At 50.8% G+C, this 16284-nt stretch overlaps 1 protein-coding gene across 1 annotated transcript in view; it reads right to left on the bottom strand.

The window, feature by feature from the left end:
• PREX1 (phosphatidylinositol-3,4,5-trisphosphate dependent Rac exchange factor 1) overlaps window positions 1–16284 on the bottom strand; it is a 165953-nt gene that overhangs the window by 43518 nt on the left and 106151 nt on the right. Inside the window, exons 7-10 of the mRNA XM_084886927.1 lie at window positions 13142–13275; window positions 8949–9067; window positions 8321–8470; window positions 6182–6329 (exon numbers count right to left, since the gene is read on the bottom strand). Coding sequence (XP_084743053.1) covers window positions 6182–6329; window positions 8321–8470; window positions 8949–9067; window positions 13142–13275 — 551 coding nt within the window. The remainder of the gene's footprint in view (window positions 1–6181; window positions 6330–8320; window positions 8471–8948; window positions 9068–13141; window positions 13276–16284) is intronic.

The following is a 16284-nucleotide window of genomic DNA, read 5'->3' as shown; positions in this document are numbered from 1 at the left end:
TCCTCCAGCAGGCTTCCCCATTGCTCTCAGAAGAAAAGTCTGCCCACATGCGATCAAGGCCCTGCAGAAATGCCCCGTCCTCACTGACCCATCCCCTGTGACTCTCACGTATTATGCTTTAGCCATGCCCACCTTCTTTAAAAAATGTCGGGCTCCTGCCTGCCTCGGGGCCTCTGCATTTGCTGTTCCCTCTTCCTGGAAACACTCTTCTCAGCTCTTCAGGGAGCCCCTCCCTTTCGTCATTCAGGTCTCAGCTCAAATATCAACTCCTCAGAGAAGCCCTCCCTGCCCACCTCATCCAGAGCCATCCCTTAACCCCACACAGTCCATCCCATCTCTTGGTTTTGCTTCCTTTTGAATGCTGTGATTGTCTGAAGTTGTGCTATTTGCAGATTTACGTGTGTGTGTTTATCAGCCACCTCCCCCAACCAGAATGTAATCTCCATGCCCTCTTATGCATGGCTCCACCCCCTGAACCCAGCAGAGGGTCAAAAAAGCACATGGGGGCTGAATAATTATTTATTGAACAGATGAAGGAGTGAGCCAAGGAGCAAGGAGGAGTGTTCTGGGACCAGGAGGAGGACTCAGGGAGAAAGCAGTGCTCCTCGGCCACAGGAAAGCCGGCAAATCCAAAGTGACTACCCCTTGGGGCAGAGGCTCAGTCAGACCCCAGCTCCCGGCTCTTGGCAGTGTGCACTCAGAGCTCAACCCACTGGAAGTCAGCAGGAAAGGGGAGAGCCGGGAACGAGCTGTTTCCGCCTCGCAATCTGTGTTCAATGAAAGCAGGTGGCAGCTGGCCAGAGCGCAGAGCTCTCCTGCTTATCGAAACCAGCTGTCCCGCCTCCAATTACAGGGCCAGAGGGGGGCAGGGCTATTTTTAGCTTCCCAGGGTTTGCTGAGCAAAGACCTGCAGTGCTGTGTAGGTAGTGGCCTGTGCTGAGGCATTCAGAGAGCCCCGCGTGCAGGCCCAGGCGGGGGGCACAGAAATGATCTATGGGTGGAACAGGACCCAGGTGGGGAAGAGACTGTTCAGGGTCCTGCCCATCCCCAGTTCCATTCTCTAAGTCCCAGAACTCAGAGGCAGGGAGAAAGATGCCCACAGCTAAGAGAAATGAACAGATGTTGAGTGCCCACTCTCGGAAGCTGGGGGCTCAGCGTCCGGCTGCCCACTCGCTGTCCCACCGGGGGCCGCCTCTGGCTCTGACCCCAGCCCTGTGGCCAGGATTGGGGGGGGGGGGGGGACAGGAAGTACCCCACCGCAGATGCTAGGACAGAAGACAAACCAGAGGCCAGCAGCAGTGATCACGTTTCTGCTCTAAGCGGAGTCTTGCTCCTTTTTAGAGGACAAAGGAGGTTTCACCGCTTGCTGGGCACATTTGGGCAAGCCGCTGTCCCTGTCTGGGCTTTCACGGGGCCCCTCTGGCCAGTGGCTCACGCAGGGGCTTTCTGGATTTAACAGGTAAACTTTCTAATCACACAAAACCTTAAGCTGGGACCCAGTGCGCAAAACCAGATAAAATGCACTGCTGGAGGCGGGAGCCCCTTCTCAGAGTCTGACCACGGCTGCATGGGAAGACTAAGGCTTTTCAAGAAAAGCCGGAAATCCCGCATTTCCTGTGAAATCTCCCAATCGGTAAATGTAGATATCAAGTCCAGGTTCTTCTGGAAGCACCATGCGGCCTAGAGAAAAACACATCTGCGAGCTGTGCTGGGTCAGGAGGGCACCATTTACCAGCACCAGGTGCAGGGAAGGGTGTTCTGGAACGAGGGATCAGCATACACAGAGGCCCTGCGTGAGTTATGACTGGGAAAGCAGCAGCATGCCAGCTGTGGGGAGCTGCAAAAAGCAGCGAGATCCCGTCTTCCGGAAGGACACAGCTCAGGGCAGCGGTCGGGGGACACAGAGAGAAGGCGGGCAAGTTTGAAGTTCAGGGAATGGGGGACTGGATGGAAGTTATTATGTGTCCCGCCTTCATCCCTCCTTCCTTCCTGGTCCCCAGAACCATTTGCCCGGTAAACATGTGTTCCGCCTCCTAGGAGCCACGCTCAGTGCTGGCCACAGGGGAGGCACAGCTATGTCTCTTCTAGGAAAGTGCCCTAGCGGAGGCCGGAAGTTCCACACACCACCCAGTTCAGTAATCGCGTGCCTGTCTCTCCCATGGCCTTGAGCTCCTCGAGGGTAGGGACTGGGGGGGTTATAGTAAACCCCACAGCCTAAGATGCCTCCTGAAGGTACCTGTAGCCATGCTCGACAAATCGTTATTGACCAGCCACCACATGCTCACGCCCCGCACCTGTGCACACAGGTGGATGAGACAGCAAGACCTCTTCCCCCTGAGAACTTCCCTTCTGCCAGACAGGAATAATGGAAGGACATCTGACCTCTGTCACAGGGAAAACCAAAGGCCTTCTTCTTCCAGGAAGCCTTCCCTGACTGCCCTGCCAGACAGACTAACACACCTTGTCCCCTGGGCTCCAACAGCTCTGACCGTGTCCTCATTCAGGGTCTGCATGAAGGTTCACCCTCATCGTCCTCTGCCGCTTACACTCTTTCAATGGCTTTTCAGAGCCCTGAGAATAAAGGCTGAACCTCTTACCCTTTCCCTGCCTGACCTGGCCCGTCAACCCCTGGGCCACTGTCTCCCACTTACTCCCTTCAGCCACACCGACCTCCTTACTGTTGCTCAATTATTTAGTCAAGGCCATTCCACCTTGGAGCTTCTGTACCTGCCGTTCCCTCCCGATATGTTCACGGCTGGCTCTCGCTTGTTATTTAGACCTTGGTTAAAAGGTCACCTCCCCCCAGAGTGTCTTCCTGACCACACTGTTGAAATACCACCCCATTTCTTGCCTCCTGAGACCAACCTACTTACTTCCTTACAGCATCTTCACCTCTCTGAAATTCCCTTCTTTATTTGTATTTGTATTTGTCTATTTGCTGACTCCCCGATGGGCTGGTTATGTCCAGGAGGTGAGAGATCTCGTTTGTCCTGCTCACAGCTGGCACATAGTCAGTAAACACTCAATGAATGAATGAATGAATAATAGATTCTGTCTCTCCAACTCATCTGGGGATCCCAGAGGACAAATGCCATGATCCTCCCATGATGCTTCCAGAGTAACATATAGATTTCACTCCTTGGTTTCTGTCATGTGGTATCTGTGAGGTTTGTCTCTTGAGTTTGGCAAAAACAGGCCATTCTTGCATCCATCAGACCGTCAAACCTCAGTGGGAAGGGAGGGTGGGGGTAAGGGGGAGAGATCAGCCAAAGGACTTGTATGCATGCATATAAGCCTAACCAATGGACACAGACATGGGGCAGGGGGCGGGGGGGGGGGCTATGAGGTGAGGACAATGAGGGGGGGGGGGGTAAGGACACATGTAATACCTTAATCAATAAAGAAAATATAATAAAATAAAAATAGGCTACTCCTTAAGCCCAATACTCATTTCTATCACTCTTGCCAGCACTGTGCTCAGCATGTCACTTGCATTTTCTCACTGTCCTCTCCAACAATCTTATTGGGCATACTTTATTCCCACTCATTCATCGATCATTTACTGGACTCAGAGAAGTTAAGAAACTTGCCCAAAGTCCTGAAGTGGGAGCTCCAGAACTTGAGTCCAAGTCTGACGCAAAGCCCAACCCCTGAAGGTTATAAAGATAAATCAGACACTTTCTGTATTCATGGAGTTCCCTGTCTAGTGGTAGAGAGAAATGGAGAGAAAGTAACTATGAAGTAAAAATGAAATGTGCTGAATAGAGATAAAAATGGATCAATGCAGCAAGCAGCAGGATGCTGAGGGTCCAAGTTCTGGATTCACATCCCAGCTCCCTACCTGTGACCTTGGGCAGGGCCTTCTCCCTCTCTGTGCCTCAGTTTCCCCACCCTTAAAATGGGGATGATGGCAGTCACCTGCCTCACGGTGTAGTATGAGGGTTAAAGGCATGGCCACATGCCAGCTCCTGGAGCAGCGAAAGGCTCAATAATGTGCCCCTGTGGCTGCTGGTTCCTTCCACCCGAGGGGCCAGGGAGCTCCTGGGGGAGAAGGCGGGGGAGCGGAGCCCCACAGGGAAAGAGGAGGTCACAGCCCCGGGCTCGGTGCACGGCGAAGCCATCCGGGAGAAGAGTTTTACAGAGCAGTCTCCTGCAGGACAACAGGTCCGTAGGCCCCAGCGATTACACAACGAGCTTCAATTCTGGCCCCGTTTCCAATGGGCAGTAAAAGAAATCCCCTTAATCCTTCCTGAGAAGACAGAACACTCCGCTGAAGCTCTAATCAGACAGGTTATCCCATCCGGTGGACTGTGCTCTCGGAGGGGTCCGGCAGGAGGTGGGGAGTCCTCTGACCCTGGGGGACAAGGTGGGAGGAAGGCCCCTCTGGAGAGAAAAACATCCTTTCTGCCCAGGGATTAGGGATTAGCTGGTGGAGGCCAGCCAGGCTGTCCCTTCCCCACTTCCCACAGCCTGCAGGTCTGGCACCCCATCTCCTCTCACCCAGGGAGCTTAGCTGGGGGAAGGGGAGTGGGCTGACCCTTGGGGTCCAAATGGCAGCCCAAACCCAGGGCATCCTGATCACCCCACAGGGGCCCAACCCTCCCCCCCCCCCAATCTCCTGCTGCTGCCTTGCCAAACACAAGCCTTGGCCCATGACCATACCCAGCCCCACACTTGGTCTCTGACAGCCCATCCAGCATCAATACTGAATGTCCACCAGGCATTTCAACATGCCACGTCCAACCTGAGCTTCTGTTTCCCACTGTCTCCGCATCTTTGTTCACCCGGCTCCCGATCACCACACTCGCCTGAGTGCCTCCCACCTCTCTGCCTGCCCCCTCCCCGACTCCTCTGCTGGTCCTTCTTCCAAAGGCCATCAGGCCCCCAACCCCAGTCCCAGCCTCTCCAACTCCTCTTCCGATTTCCTTCAGTCTCTGTGGCTCCAAAGACCATCGAGAGTCCACACCCCCTGCACGCAGGTCTCCAACCCAGACTTTTCTTCCGGGGTCAAGATTTTATACCCAGCTAACATGTCAACATCTCCATCCAGGCGAGGGAGGTCGGGGAGACTGGGTGACAGAAGGTGAAGAGATTAGCCAAAGACCATACTGTGCAACTCACAGACACAGGCAACCTGTGGTGAAGGTCGGGGGCAGGGGAGGAGGACCTGGATGGAGGTGGGCAAAGGGGCGGGGGGAAATGGGGACATTTGTAATAGTGTCAACAATTAAAAAAAAAAAGTAATAAAAATACAAACAAAAGATCCAATCTGGTCACACCTGTGCTCTGACCCCTTTGCTGCTTGATTATAAAATGTGGGCAGGGGTAAAATGTTTTATTAGTAGTAAATAATGTATTTCCCAAACAGAGAAATGAGAGGCCCTAAGCACTGAAAAGCTTAGACCCTCCCCCTCCTCCTCTCTCACATGTAACTCGGAAAGGGAGCCTCCCCAGATCCCAACCCTGCGGACACCTTGTTCTTGGACTTGCAGCCTCCAGCGCTGTGAGAAAATAAATCTGTTGTTTACGCTGCCCGGTCTGTGGGGTTCTGTCATGGCAGCCCCAGCAGACTGAGACAGAGCCCACGTTTGCTCTCCCAGACCTTCCATCCCCTTCGTAATCCATTCCCTGTGTCAAATACCTCTGTGCTTGAAACAACTATAGTGGCTTCTCTTCCCTAGAACAGCACTTTTCAACCCACGGTGGGCAACCCACTACTAGTTTGTGAAATCAATTTCTTAGGTCTCACTCAGGAGTATTTTTGAAATGACTTCAATAGAACAGAAAGGGTAGGACAGGATGAGGTAGGATAGGACAACACAGGATAGAAAGAAATAGAATAGAAATGCAGAGCAGATGGTCTGAGTACAGCGAACACAGGAAGTTTTGTGACTCTTCAGCTTCATTCATATATTACATGGATGTGTGTACCAGGTCATAACAGGAAACTTGTTTTGCAGTGAGTTATGGTTAAAAATACCAGAAAGACCTGATATGGGGACCCACTATCCTTCTTGACCTCCAAAGCACAAGGATTCAGGGTGCTTTAGTAGGTCTGCTCAGGAGGGCTCCTGTGGGGAGGGGCAGGACTGGGAAGAACCAGGTGAGTGCAGTCACCTGCCCATCTCCAGCCTCAGCTGAGACCCAGGGACCCAGCAGAGGCCAAGGTCGGGCCACTCACTTGCCGAGGAAGCACTTGGGGACGGTGCTCAGCTTTCTCCGACGGTCTTTGATCAGGTTCACCTTCTTGTTCATCATCATGTGGTAAAGCTTCTCCCCCTTCTCCGCAATCATGACATAGGCATCCCGCTCCATGCCCAGCTTCAGGCCTGCGGAGGAGGCACGGTCAGCACCAGGGACAGCACCAGCACTGAGGCGCGGAGGGGCTGGCCTGCAGCTCCTGAAAGCTATCCCCAGCTGTCCCCGACCACTGCCACAGCCAGGGGCCATCTATAGAGCACTCATTGCGTTGTGGTCTCCGTCCTAAGCTCCTCGAAAGAACTCGGTAGGAGAGGATGGCTAAAAACCCCCATTTTGCAGATCGCAAAACTGAGGCCCAGACAAAAAAAAAATCCCAGAGCAAGTAGCAGTTAAGCTTATTCAAGCCTTCAACCTGAGGATAGGTTTTCAAATTTAGAGGTTATTGGAAAGCCTGCTGAGATCTTCCTTCCAGCCAGGTATGGCTATTTGGCCATCTCTCTAGAAAATACAATACAACCCAGATCACTGCCCCTCACCCCCACCTTGAATTTTCTACTTGGACCCTGTCTGCTCCTGACAATGACAGGAATGACAAACAATCACAGGAAACACTATAAGCGCCTACTATACGCCACTTGGTCCTCAGGAATCCTACAAGCAAGGACCATTATCCCTATTTCACAGATGAAGAAACTGAGGCCCAGAGAAATTAAGTTCTCTGTACAAGATTAACTAGAAGTGGTAGAAGCAGAAGTAAGAGCCAGAAAGTTTTGCTACAGATCCATACTGCTGACCACAGCAACGAGCCCCGCCCCTGAAAGGTCAGGGTTCGGGTTTCTAATAACCAAGGCCCTCTCAAGCCACACCCCCACTCGCGATCACCTATGCTCTGCACTAACCACAACCTTCGATTCTGATCACAGAGATCCTGATTCGCCACACCCAGGCCAGGCCACACCCCTGAACTCTGCCCCAGTCCTGACCACACGCCCAGCCCTGATCAGTTTCAGATGTCACAACCCCGGGCCAACTTTTAGTAGCTTATTTAGCCTGATGCCATTTTAATAAATGTTGATGCAATATTTAAAATCAAGAAATAACACCTTAAAATTCAGATGTCTAGCTTCTTTAGGAAAAAAATAAATAAAATCAATGGATCTAGGCACATTGGGCCTATATTCTTGAGAGGTGACAGTGACTTGTGCTTTGTAGGGATAGGAGAGACGAGGATAAATCTGGGATATATGTGAAAGGCAGAATTAAAAGGATTGGACCTACTGAATTTGGGGAGCAGGATGAAATCAAAGATGACACCACGAGTTGAATCGGAGGGGCCACTTACTGAGATAGGGAAGCTGATGGGAGGGGCAGGTCTGGGCAGAAGATCTGATGGAGATGAAGGGTTCTGATGAGGCATGGTAAGTGTGAGATGTCTGTAGCAAGTGTGGGAGGTCAGGAAAGACTTTAGGATCCTGTGTCAAACTGCCCAGCATTTCATCCTCATGTCTCAGGCGACCTCAGAGGTCCAACAGCTGAAGTAACTTGCCCCAAACACACCAGGTCTCGCTTTTCCAAGCCCGGTAGTGACTGCACAACAGTCTACCACTACCCACCCCACCCTCACCCAGCTAGCATACCCAGCCCCACACTTCCTGTGGGAGCTGCCTCAGAGGTGCCTGGGCCCAGAGACTCATGGCCACAGCCGTAGGCAGCTCTCCAGGACTCTCCTCCTCAACGCAGACTTGGTGAATCTCTGACACAACCCCAGGAGAAGGCTATAGAGCCATGGAGGAGGGAAGGCATGCAGAGAGCATCTCTGCCACCAGACCTCCAGGGTGAAGGATGTCACGCATCCAAGGATGATCAATGACATGACCTTGGGCAAGTCCCTTCCCTTGGGCCTCAGCTTCATCATCTACCTAGTGGGCTAAAGCAGATGACCTCAGGTGATCTGAGATGCCACCACAATGCAACACAGCCCCAGAGCTCCCTGCCCCTTCCGAGTCCTGCTTCTAGTAGCCCTGACCTCCATGCCCCTCCCCCAGACCCAGCCCTCACTCTGCAGAAGTGACTGGCCTCGGGGAAGCCCCCCAGAGCCACCTCTCCCCAGAGAACTCACTCTCCCGCTGCTCCCGCTCTCGGATGATGGCATCCAGCCACTTCTGCTTCTCCTCCGCCGTCTTGGCCATGCAGACAAACCACTTGTTCTTGGCCGTGTTGTGGATCTTCCAGCCGTTGGTGACCGTGTAGCCATTGCTGTGGTAATCCGCTGGCAAAGGCAGGAGGCAAAGGTGGGTGAGCAGACCCAGCCACACAACTCTGAACGTTCCCGACCACATGCTTGCAAGTGAGTTGACAGGACAAGCCCAAAACCCTTAGCTATGTGGGCTGGTGCTCTAACCGCTGGGCTATATTAAATGCTTTTAAACTGAGAAACTGTGATTAAAATATTTAGTAATACTTAGGAGGTAAAAAATATTTTTAAAAGTAGGAGAATGATCATCGCAACATTTGGAAGTGATTACTTCTGAGTACTGTGATGGGGAAGGGGGCTTCCAGGGTGCAGACAGTGTTTGCTTGTTAACGTGAATGGTGACTGCCCAGGTATTTATTTTGCATGCACGAGTTTTAGGCATTTTGTGTAGCTAGGTTCCATTTCAAATTAACATTTAAAAACCAAATGAAACAGAGAGTGGGTCATGGAGCAGGAGGGACTGGGCTCAGGCAGGGCTTGGGTTGGGGCCTACCTGTCCCGTCTTCCACGTTCTCCACCTCCATAACTTCCGTGTTGATTCGGCCCCTGAAGATGTAGAGGGAGCCATTGATGGATTTGGTCCTCTTGGTGGATTTCTTGCTCCCGGTGACCCTGAAAGACAGGGGGAAGTCAACATCCCCCATGTCCCACCTCAGGGGCGCGCCAGTGTCTGCGAGAGGACTTCGATGAAAAACTAACAAGAAGCAATAGAAACCCATTCTTCCTGACTAGAAAATGGGTCGAGGCTCTCAAAAAGTCTAACAAACAGGAACTTCCTGAAATAAGACCAGAGTGGAAGAGAGCTCAGAGTGGGCAGTGAATCCATCCACCTACTCACCATTCATTCATTCACTCAGGTGAATTCTATCAGAACCAAGGACACCTAAAATTCTGAGCTCCTGGGTAAGTGGTGCTACCCCTGACTGGGAAGGAGGAGAGGGCACGGAGCAGGAGCTGTGATGAAATTAAGCATCTTGGCTTAATTTGTGAGCTGTGTGTGAGACACCAAGTGAAGGTAAAGATTTACGTTTCTTCTACTTTACAGACATGTGCCGGGCCTATCCTAACCACTTTACAGGTTTTATTTTACTTAATAAAAACAATCCTATGAGACTTTTATCCCCCATTGAAGGCCAGAGGCACAAAGAGCTGATATAACTCAAGGTCACAGTGGTAAGTGGCAGGCCTCTGTGTCTTTCTCTAAGAGGCTAAGCAGACAGCTGAGACAGGAGACTTACCTCCGAAGAATGGGGGGTAGGCTTTTCAAACACTCTCTTCCACTCTGACATCCAAGGAGCCTCTACTTTTCTTTCTTTCTTTCTTTCTTTCTATCTTTCTTTCTTTCTTTCTTTCTTTCTTTCTTTCTTTTTTTTTTTTTTTTAGGAGCCTCTACTTTTGAATTAGACCAGAAACACTGAGTCAGAGACCTTCCCTGACCCCCGTCCCGGACGGGCGGTGCCCTGCGTGACCCAGGCAAAGACAAAACAGTCGGCAGACACCTCGCTGCGCCAGGCATTTCCGGTGACCACATCACAGTCGGGCCGGTTGCTCCGTCCACCACGGCCCAGTCCCTCTGGGACCTCTCGGAGCCCAGTCCTCTGGCTCCTGATCCAGAGGCAGAACCTGGCCCCCTGCCAGGTCCTCTCGGGAGACAGATGTGCCTTCTCCCTCCACCAGCCCGGCTCACTCGCAGAACTGAGAAGGAAACGGCCTTCAAAGAGCTGTGGCGGCCAAAGAGCGGCCAGAGAAGGCCCTCTTGGAGTCCGGAAGAGCAGGACCAGCTGCTCTCGCTCAGACAGGTACAGCCACGCCATGAAGGATGGGCCTGCACTGGGGTAGCAGAAGTAACTCAGCAAACTCAGCCAAAGCTGAGGGCAGCCGAGACCGGTTTGGCTCAGTGGATAGAGCGTCAGTCTGCGGACTGAAAGGTCCTGGGTTTGATTCCGGTCAAAGGCATGTACCTTGGTTGCAGGCACATCTCCAGTAGGGGGTGTGCAAGAGGCAGCTGATTGATGTCTCTCTTTCATCGATGTTTCTAACTCTCTATCTCTCTCTCTTCCTCTCTGTAAAAAATTAATAAAATATATCTTAAAAAAAAAAAAAAAAGCTGGGGCAGGTCAGAGGCCTGAAGAAACATGGTGCTTTCTGGGGAAAGTTCCTGATCCAGACAGCCCAGGCCGGGCAGCGGGGAGAAGCTGGCAGTGGCCTTGGCACTGCCAAAGAAAGGCTTTCAGGATGGCCCCCGTGAGAACAGGAAGGAAGCAAGGAGGAAGGAAATGAAGGGACAGGAGAACATGAAACAGACACAAATACACCTAACCCAGCGGACAGGCATGAAATATCAAATGAGGAAACATGCTGACCCAGCCACCGCTAGATGGTAAACGAGGGAAACTAAGACCTCTACGGAGAAGGACCAGGCCCCAGAATAGGGAGGAAAGGGCGAAGGGAAGGGGCCTGTGGTTGAAGCACCTACTATGTACCAGCTGCGATGGGAAGGCACTGAATAGGAACTCAGCATGTGCAGAGGTACGTTAACAGCAGCAGTAAGAGCAGCTGCCCCTTATTTTGTACATTATCTATGTGCCAGGCACACGTAACACATTCGTTCTTCACGAAGACTATGGCATAGCTGTTCACCCTATTTTACAGAAGAGAAAACTGAGGCAAAGTCACAGATGTAGAGAAATCACTGAACAGGGTTTCAATTATTGAGCTGGGCTCTTAACCAAACACCACTGTAGGAAGGGGTTTATCATCCCTATTTTACAGAAGAGAAAACTGAGGCTCAGAGTGGTCAGGCTGGAAGAGGAAGACAAAGAGAAGCCCACACATGTGCATGGAACGCCCATTATTCATCCCATGGAAAGGCTCCTGCCCACCCCCTCAGGAGGCAGCAGAAACAGAGAAGGAAAATGAGGCTCAGACAGTAAGTGGCATGCCCAGACCAGAAAGGAGCTGGAGGGACTGCTCACAGCAGGGCCCAGAGTCTGAACCACCCTCAGCCTTAGCTTTCACTACAGAGGTGAAGCCTCCGGGAAGTCACCTAAGACAAAGTGACAGGAAGCACAATTCAAAAAGGGTGGCGCTGAGCCAGTCCTCTCCCTGCTGAGCAAAAAACTAAGAGGCAGGAATCTCAGTCCACTATCTACCCATCCACGCATGCCTCCACCTAGCTGTCTAATTTTCCCTCTTCCCAATCATCCACCATAGCAACTACCATCCATCCACCCATCAACAACACATCTAAATGGTCATCTATCCACTAACCGCCAAACCTCCATCACCTACCCACACTCCCATCCATTCATCAGCCTTTTGACTCAACAAACTATATATTAAGGCCCCAACTCACTATTGGTCCAAACATACCTCTGCCAGCTCGTCATGTTTTCATATCCATTTCTCCATCTACCCAAACATCCATACATTCCCCCAACTTCTACCCATCCCTCCATCCCACCACCTCCTGCACCTCCAACTATTCAACCACTCACTCATTCACCTACTCACTCATCTATTCATAAATCGATTCATACATCCATCCAATCTCTCCCTCCCTGCCTCTCTTCATAAGCCATTCATTCATCTCCCAAACCCCCAACTATCCATCTATTTGCCCATACATCCCATCACTCACACCTGCATCTACCACTCATCCACCCATGCATTCACTCCTAGACTCTACAGAATGCAAGAAGTTCCAGTGAAAGATACAAAGATGACAGTGGTACTATCCTTTCCCTTGAAAAGCTTAAGAACAGAAGGGTCCTCTTCCCTCAAACTCTCTGTCTTGGATCTTAGAATCACAGGATGTTGGTGTCACAAAAAACTTCAAAACTCCCATGATTGTCTCAACCTGCACAGTCCAATATGGAAGCCACAGTTCTCATGTGGCTACTAAACACTTAAAATGTGTCTAGTATAGCCTGGCTGGTGTCGTTCAGTGGTTGAGCCAACAGGTCACCAGTTCGATTCCCATCAGGACACATAACCAGGTTGCGGGCTCAATCCCCAGTAAGGGGCATGCAGGAAGCAGCCAATTGATCATGTTTCTCTCTCATTGATGTTTCTATTTCTATCCCTCTCCTCTTCCTCTCTCTCTAAATATCAATAAAAACCCATTTTTTAAAAAAAAAATTTAAATTTGACTAGTACAAATTGAGATGTGTAGTAAGTATAACATACAGATGGGCCAAAAGTAGGTTAACAGTTGTTTGTATAGAAAATAATATAATAAATAATAACACAAAGATAAATTGTTTCAGGTACTCACAACTGTAAATCTAATTTTGCCCCAACCTGTACATACCACACTTTGAAGACTCAGTGTGAAATTTTTAAAAGAATACAAAACATCTATGTAGTACTTTTTTTTTTAAACTTATTATGTTTAAAATGATAATATTCGGGGATGTAATGGGATACATAAAAACTTTTATTTAAATTCATCTCACTGGTTTCCTGTCATATAATGTGTGTTTCAAAAAACCACATTAAGTGTTCAATAATCTATGTGGCTCAAACATTATATTTCTATGGACAGTGCTGATCTAGAACAAACCCCACAACTCAGAAGAGAAAAAGGAGCTGCCGAGAGGGATGCTGTCACCATGAGAAACTGTCAGGGTTCAACCCAATCCCAGCCGCCCGGCCCACCTGGGCAGCCTGCCCCCAGCAGCTCACCTGGATTTCCGCTTGCAATAGACCAGGAGGTTGTCAAACAGGAAGAAGGCCCTCTCCTGGATGTTGCCCGCGGAGATTTTTAACAAAGTCCCCTGCAGGAGGAGCTGGGTGCAGATGTCCGTGAGGTTAGACCCCTGGGAGAGTGACAACGGGCACAGTGAGTGAGCTGGCAAGTCCAGAACATGTGGGGATACCCTCTTCCCTCCCAGACACAACCGACCACCGCCTCCCTCACCCCAAAACCGAAATGCACCGCAAATCTGTCAGCAGACAGAAAACCAATACCATGTGATCACCGGCTTCCATCTGCCGAGCAAGCCTTAACAATGCTGGGATGAGCATTCGGAGGTGACCATTCATAGACATGGGACTTGGGGCTCAGGGTGATGAAAGGACTAACTCAGTCAGACAGCCCTGGCCAGCATCTAGTTTTGTTTTGGGGAGCTTATTACTTATGCCTTCCTCCTCCTTATTTATTTATGTCTTGACTTATTATTCCACCTCCCCCACAGAATGCCACTCGTTCAAGGTCACAGAGCTGGTGAGTGAGTCAGCTGGACTGGGGCCCAGGCAGGTGGCCTCTCTGCCCTACCCACTACCTCTGCTCCCTTGGGCTGCCTCTTCAAAGGAAGCCTGAAAGTGTTTGTGCGCAGTCATTGGTCAAGAGCAGGGGTCTCAGAAGGGAAGACGCCACGTGTTCCCGGTAGCACAGGCAGCCGAGTCAGGGTGGGAAGGACACATCGGAACTTCCATTCGTGGGCATTTTACTTCTGTTCCCTCATGGGTGAGTAGTCGATGGGCTCTTAAACCAGAGCCCCCAGAGCCAGCGAGAGGCGTGTGCGCTGTTTCTCTCTGATGCATTTCTTTTTATTTCGACAGTCTGTGGGGCTTGGATCTGGAGATCTGGAGTGTCCCCTGGGTCAGCCCACGCTGGGTGTGAGCTCCAGCCAAAGCTGCATGATGCTTGTTCATCTAAAACATCTGAGAAAGAAACCCTGCTTTGCTGCCACGGCTCCTCCTGTTGAGTGTGTGTGCTGAGCCGGGGAAGAAGGTGCTGTTCTGAGCACTCTGCGTGCATCACTCCCGAACCCCCCGGTGACTCCAGGGGCACTGCCACCATCAGACTTTCCGGGTGAGGAAGCGGAGGCACAGAGGGGGCCGGGGCATCCACTCACTTCCGCAGCATTGCCACACACGGCCGTTTCCTCGTGCTCCGCAAAATGGATTTATGGATTAACTTATCTGGTTTGAACTAAACCAGCCTCGCGACTAAAAAGGACAAGTGGCTTACAAAGGATCAGCCCCATGAAACCGAGGATCAGATGCCAAACGAACGCTGCCGGCCCAAGCACACAGCAAGAGCGTGGCCCAGAAAAGACTTTCCCCCTCCCCTCAAAGCAAGTCCTTGTCAGCCGTGTTCCGAGAGAGGCAACAACCACCAATTATCAGATTGGCGACAGGTCAAACAGAAAGGTCAGAAACGGTCAGGAAGAGAGTCAGAAATCAGGACTGGCCATCGCTATCACTCACCGTGAGCGACACCTTAACTAGTCCTCTCCCCGGAGACTGTAACTACTGACGGCATGAAGCCACGGCGAGTAGCCTCGCTGTTACACATTATTTTTTCTAGCTAAAAGGTATTATTTTCACAAGTCACCTTGAGGATGAAGCTCTATTTAAAAAACGTCCTACTGCACAGAAAACCTTTCAGATTTTCCAAAGTATTCCATACTTCACTTTATCCACAAAATGACAGCAGAACGTCAGAGGTATCATCACTAAAATTAGACAAGGAGGGGAAAATAACACCAAGAGAGCAGGACAAACTAGCCCGAGGCAAGGAACTCGGCAGGTTCCAGTGCTGAGCTTCAAAACCAAGTCCCTGTGCCTCAGTTTCCTTATCTGTAAAATGGGATTAACACCACCACCTCCCTGCTAATGTTGGAAATATATGACAGGGGCTCAGTAATTGCCAGCGATTCTTATTCTGGGTCGCTTTATTTCCTAGTGGAGTGATCAAAATGAGGGCCATTCTCAAACTGTACATTTTTCTGGGACAGAGGGGTCCCAAAAACCCTTAGTTCCTATTTCCCTGGGCCCTTACCAGAAGGCATCTGGAAATCACTTCTGCTCCAGCTGCCAAACCGCTTGCTCAACACCCTCTCCTCAGGGGCCCATGTGAGACATTTCTTTTCCAGCTGGTTTCCAGGAAATGATCTATCTCCCAGAAGAACCATTCTCTATCTTCCTTTTTTGACGATAAACGTTAAGTAACTTATATGCCCTGTTCTTTTCACTTTGGCTGCCAGGAAGCTCCAAGTCCTAAGAGACAGACGCTCGAACATGTCAACAATAGTCGCTCCCTATGTGAGCACATGTGTGGGAAGTGGCCACGTCACCCACTTCTGGCCAATAAGATGAGAGGGAAATTCCTCTGGGGCTTCGGGGAAAGGTTTTCCTCTCCGAGAGAGGAGTCCTTCTCACTGCCCTGGCTCTGCCCCTGGCTCCTTCTTCCTCCTGCTCTGGGCACAGGATGCCTGAAGCTGCTGCCACCTCGGAACCATGAGAAGAAGGCCAACAGGATGACAAGAGACCAGATCAGCCGAAACCGGTTTGGCTCAATGGATAGAGCGTCAGCCTGCGGACTGAAGGGTCCCAGGTTCGATTCCGGTCAAGGGCATGTACCTTGGTTGTGGGCACATCCCCAGTAAGGGGTGTGCAAGAGGCAGCTGATCGATGTTTCTCTCTCATCGATGTTTCTAACTCTCTATCCCTCTCTCTCTTCCTCTCTGTAAAAAACAACAATAAAATATATATTTTTTTAAAAAGAAACCAAATCAGAGCTCTGACATCACAAGGCTGAAATGAGAGTCCTAACCAACACACCTGATGATCAGGCAATGTGCATTTGTTGGAAACAGAATCCCAGCTATGTATTTTAGGCAGGAAGAAGTGAGAGCTTCCTCGATCAAAGAGGGCCTAGAGGGGTAGGAATTTCAGCCGGGGCTCCCAGCAAACCTAGTATAAGGCCCCTCCATGGCCACTGCCTCAGCCCTCCTGGGAAAAGGGCAAATCAGGACAGCCACTGCCTAAGCTGACCCTCCAGGAAAACGCCAACCTGACCGCAGGCCTCAGGAGCCGCT

This window comes from Pipistrellus hanaki, assembly GCF_964339955.1.
Source record: "Pipistrellus hanaki genome assembly, chromosome: 6".
In the NCBI taxonomy this organism is placed as follows: domain Eukaryota; kingdom Metazoa; phylum Chordata; class Mammalia; order Chiroptera; family Vespertilionidae; genus Pipistrellus; species Pipistrellus hanaki.
This window is presented reverse-complemented; position numbering and strand designations above follow the sequence as displayed.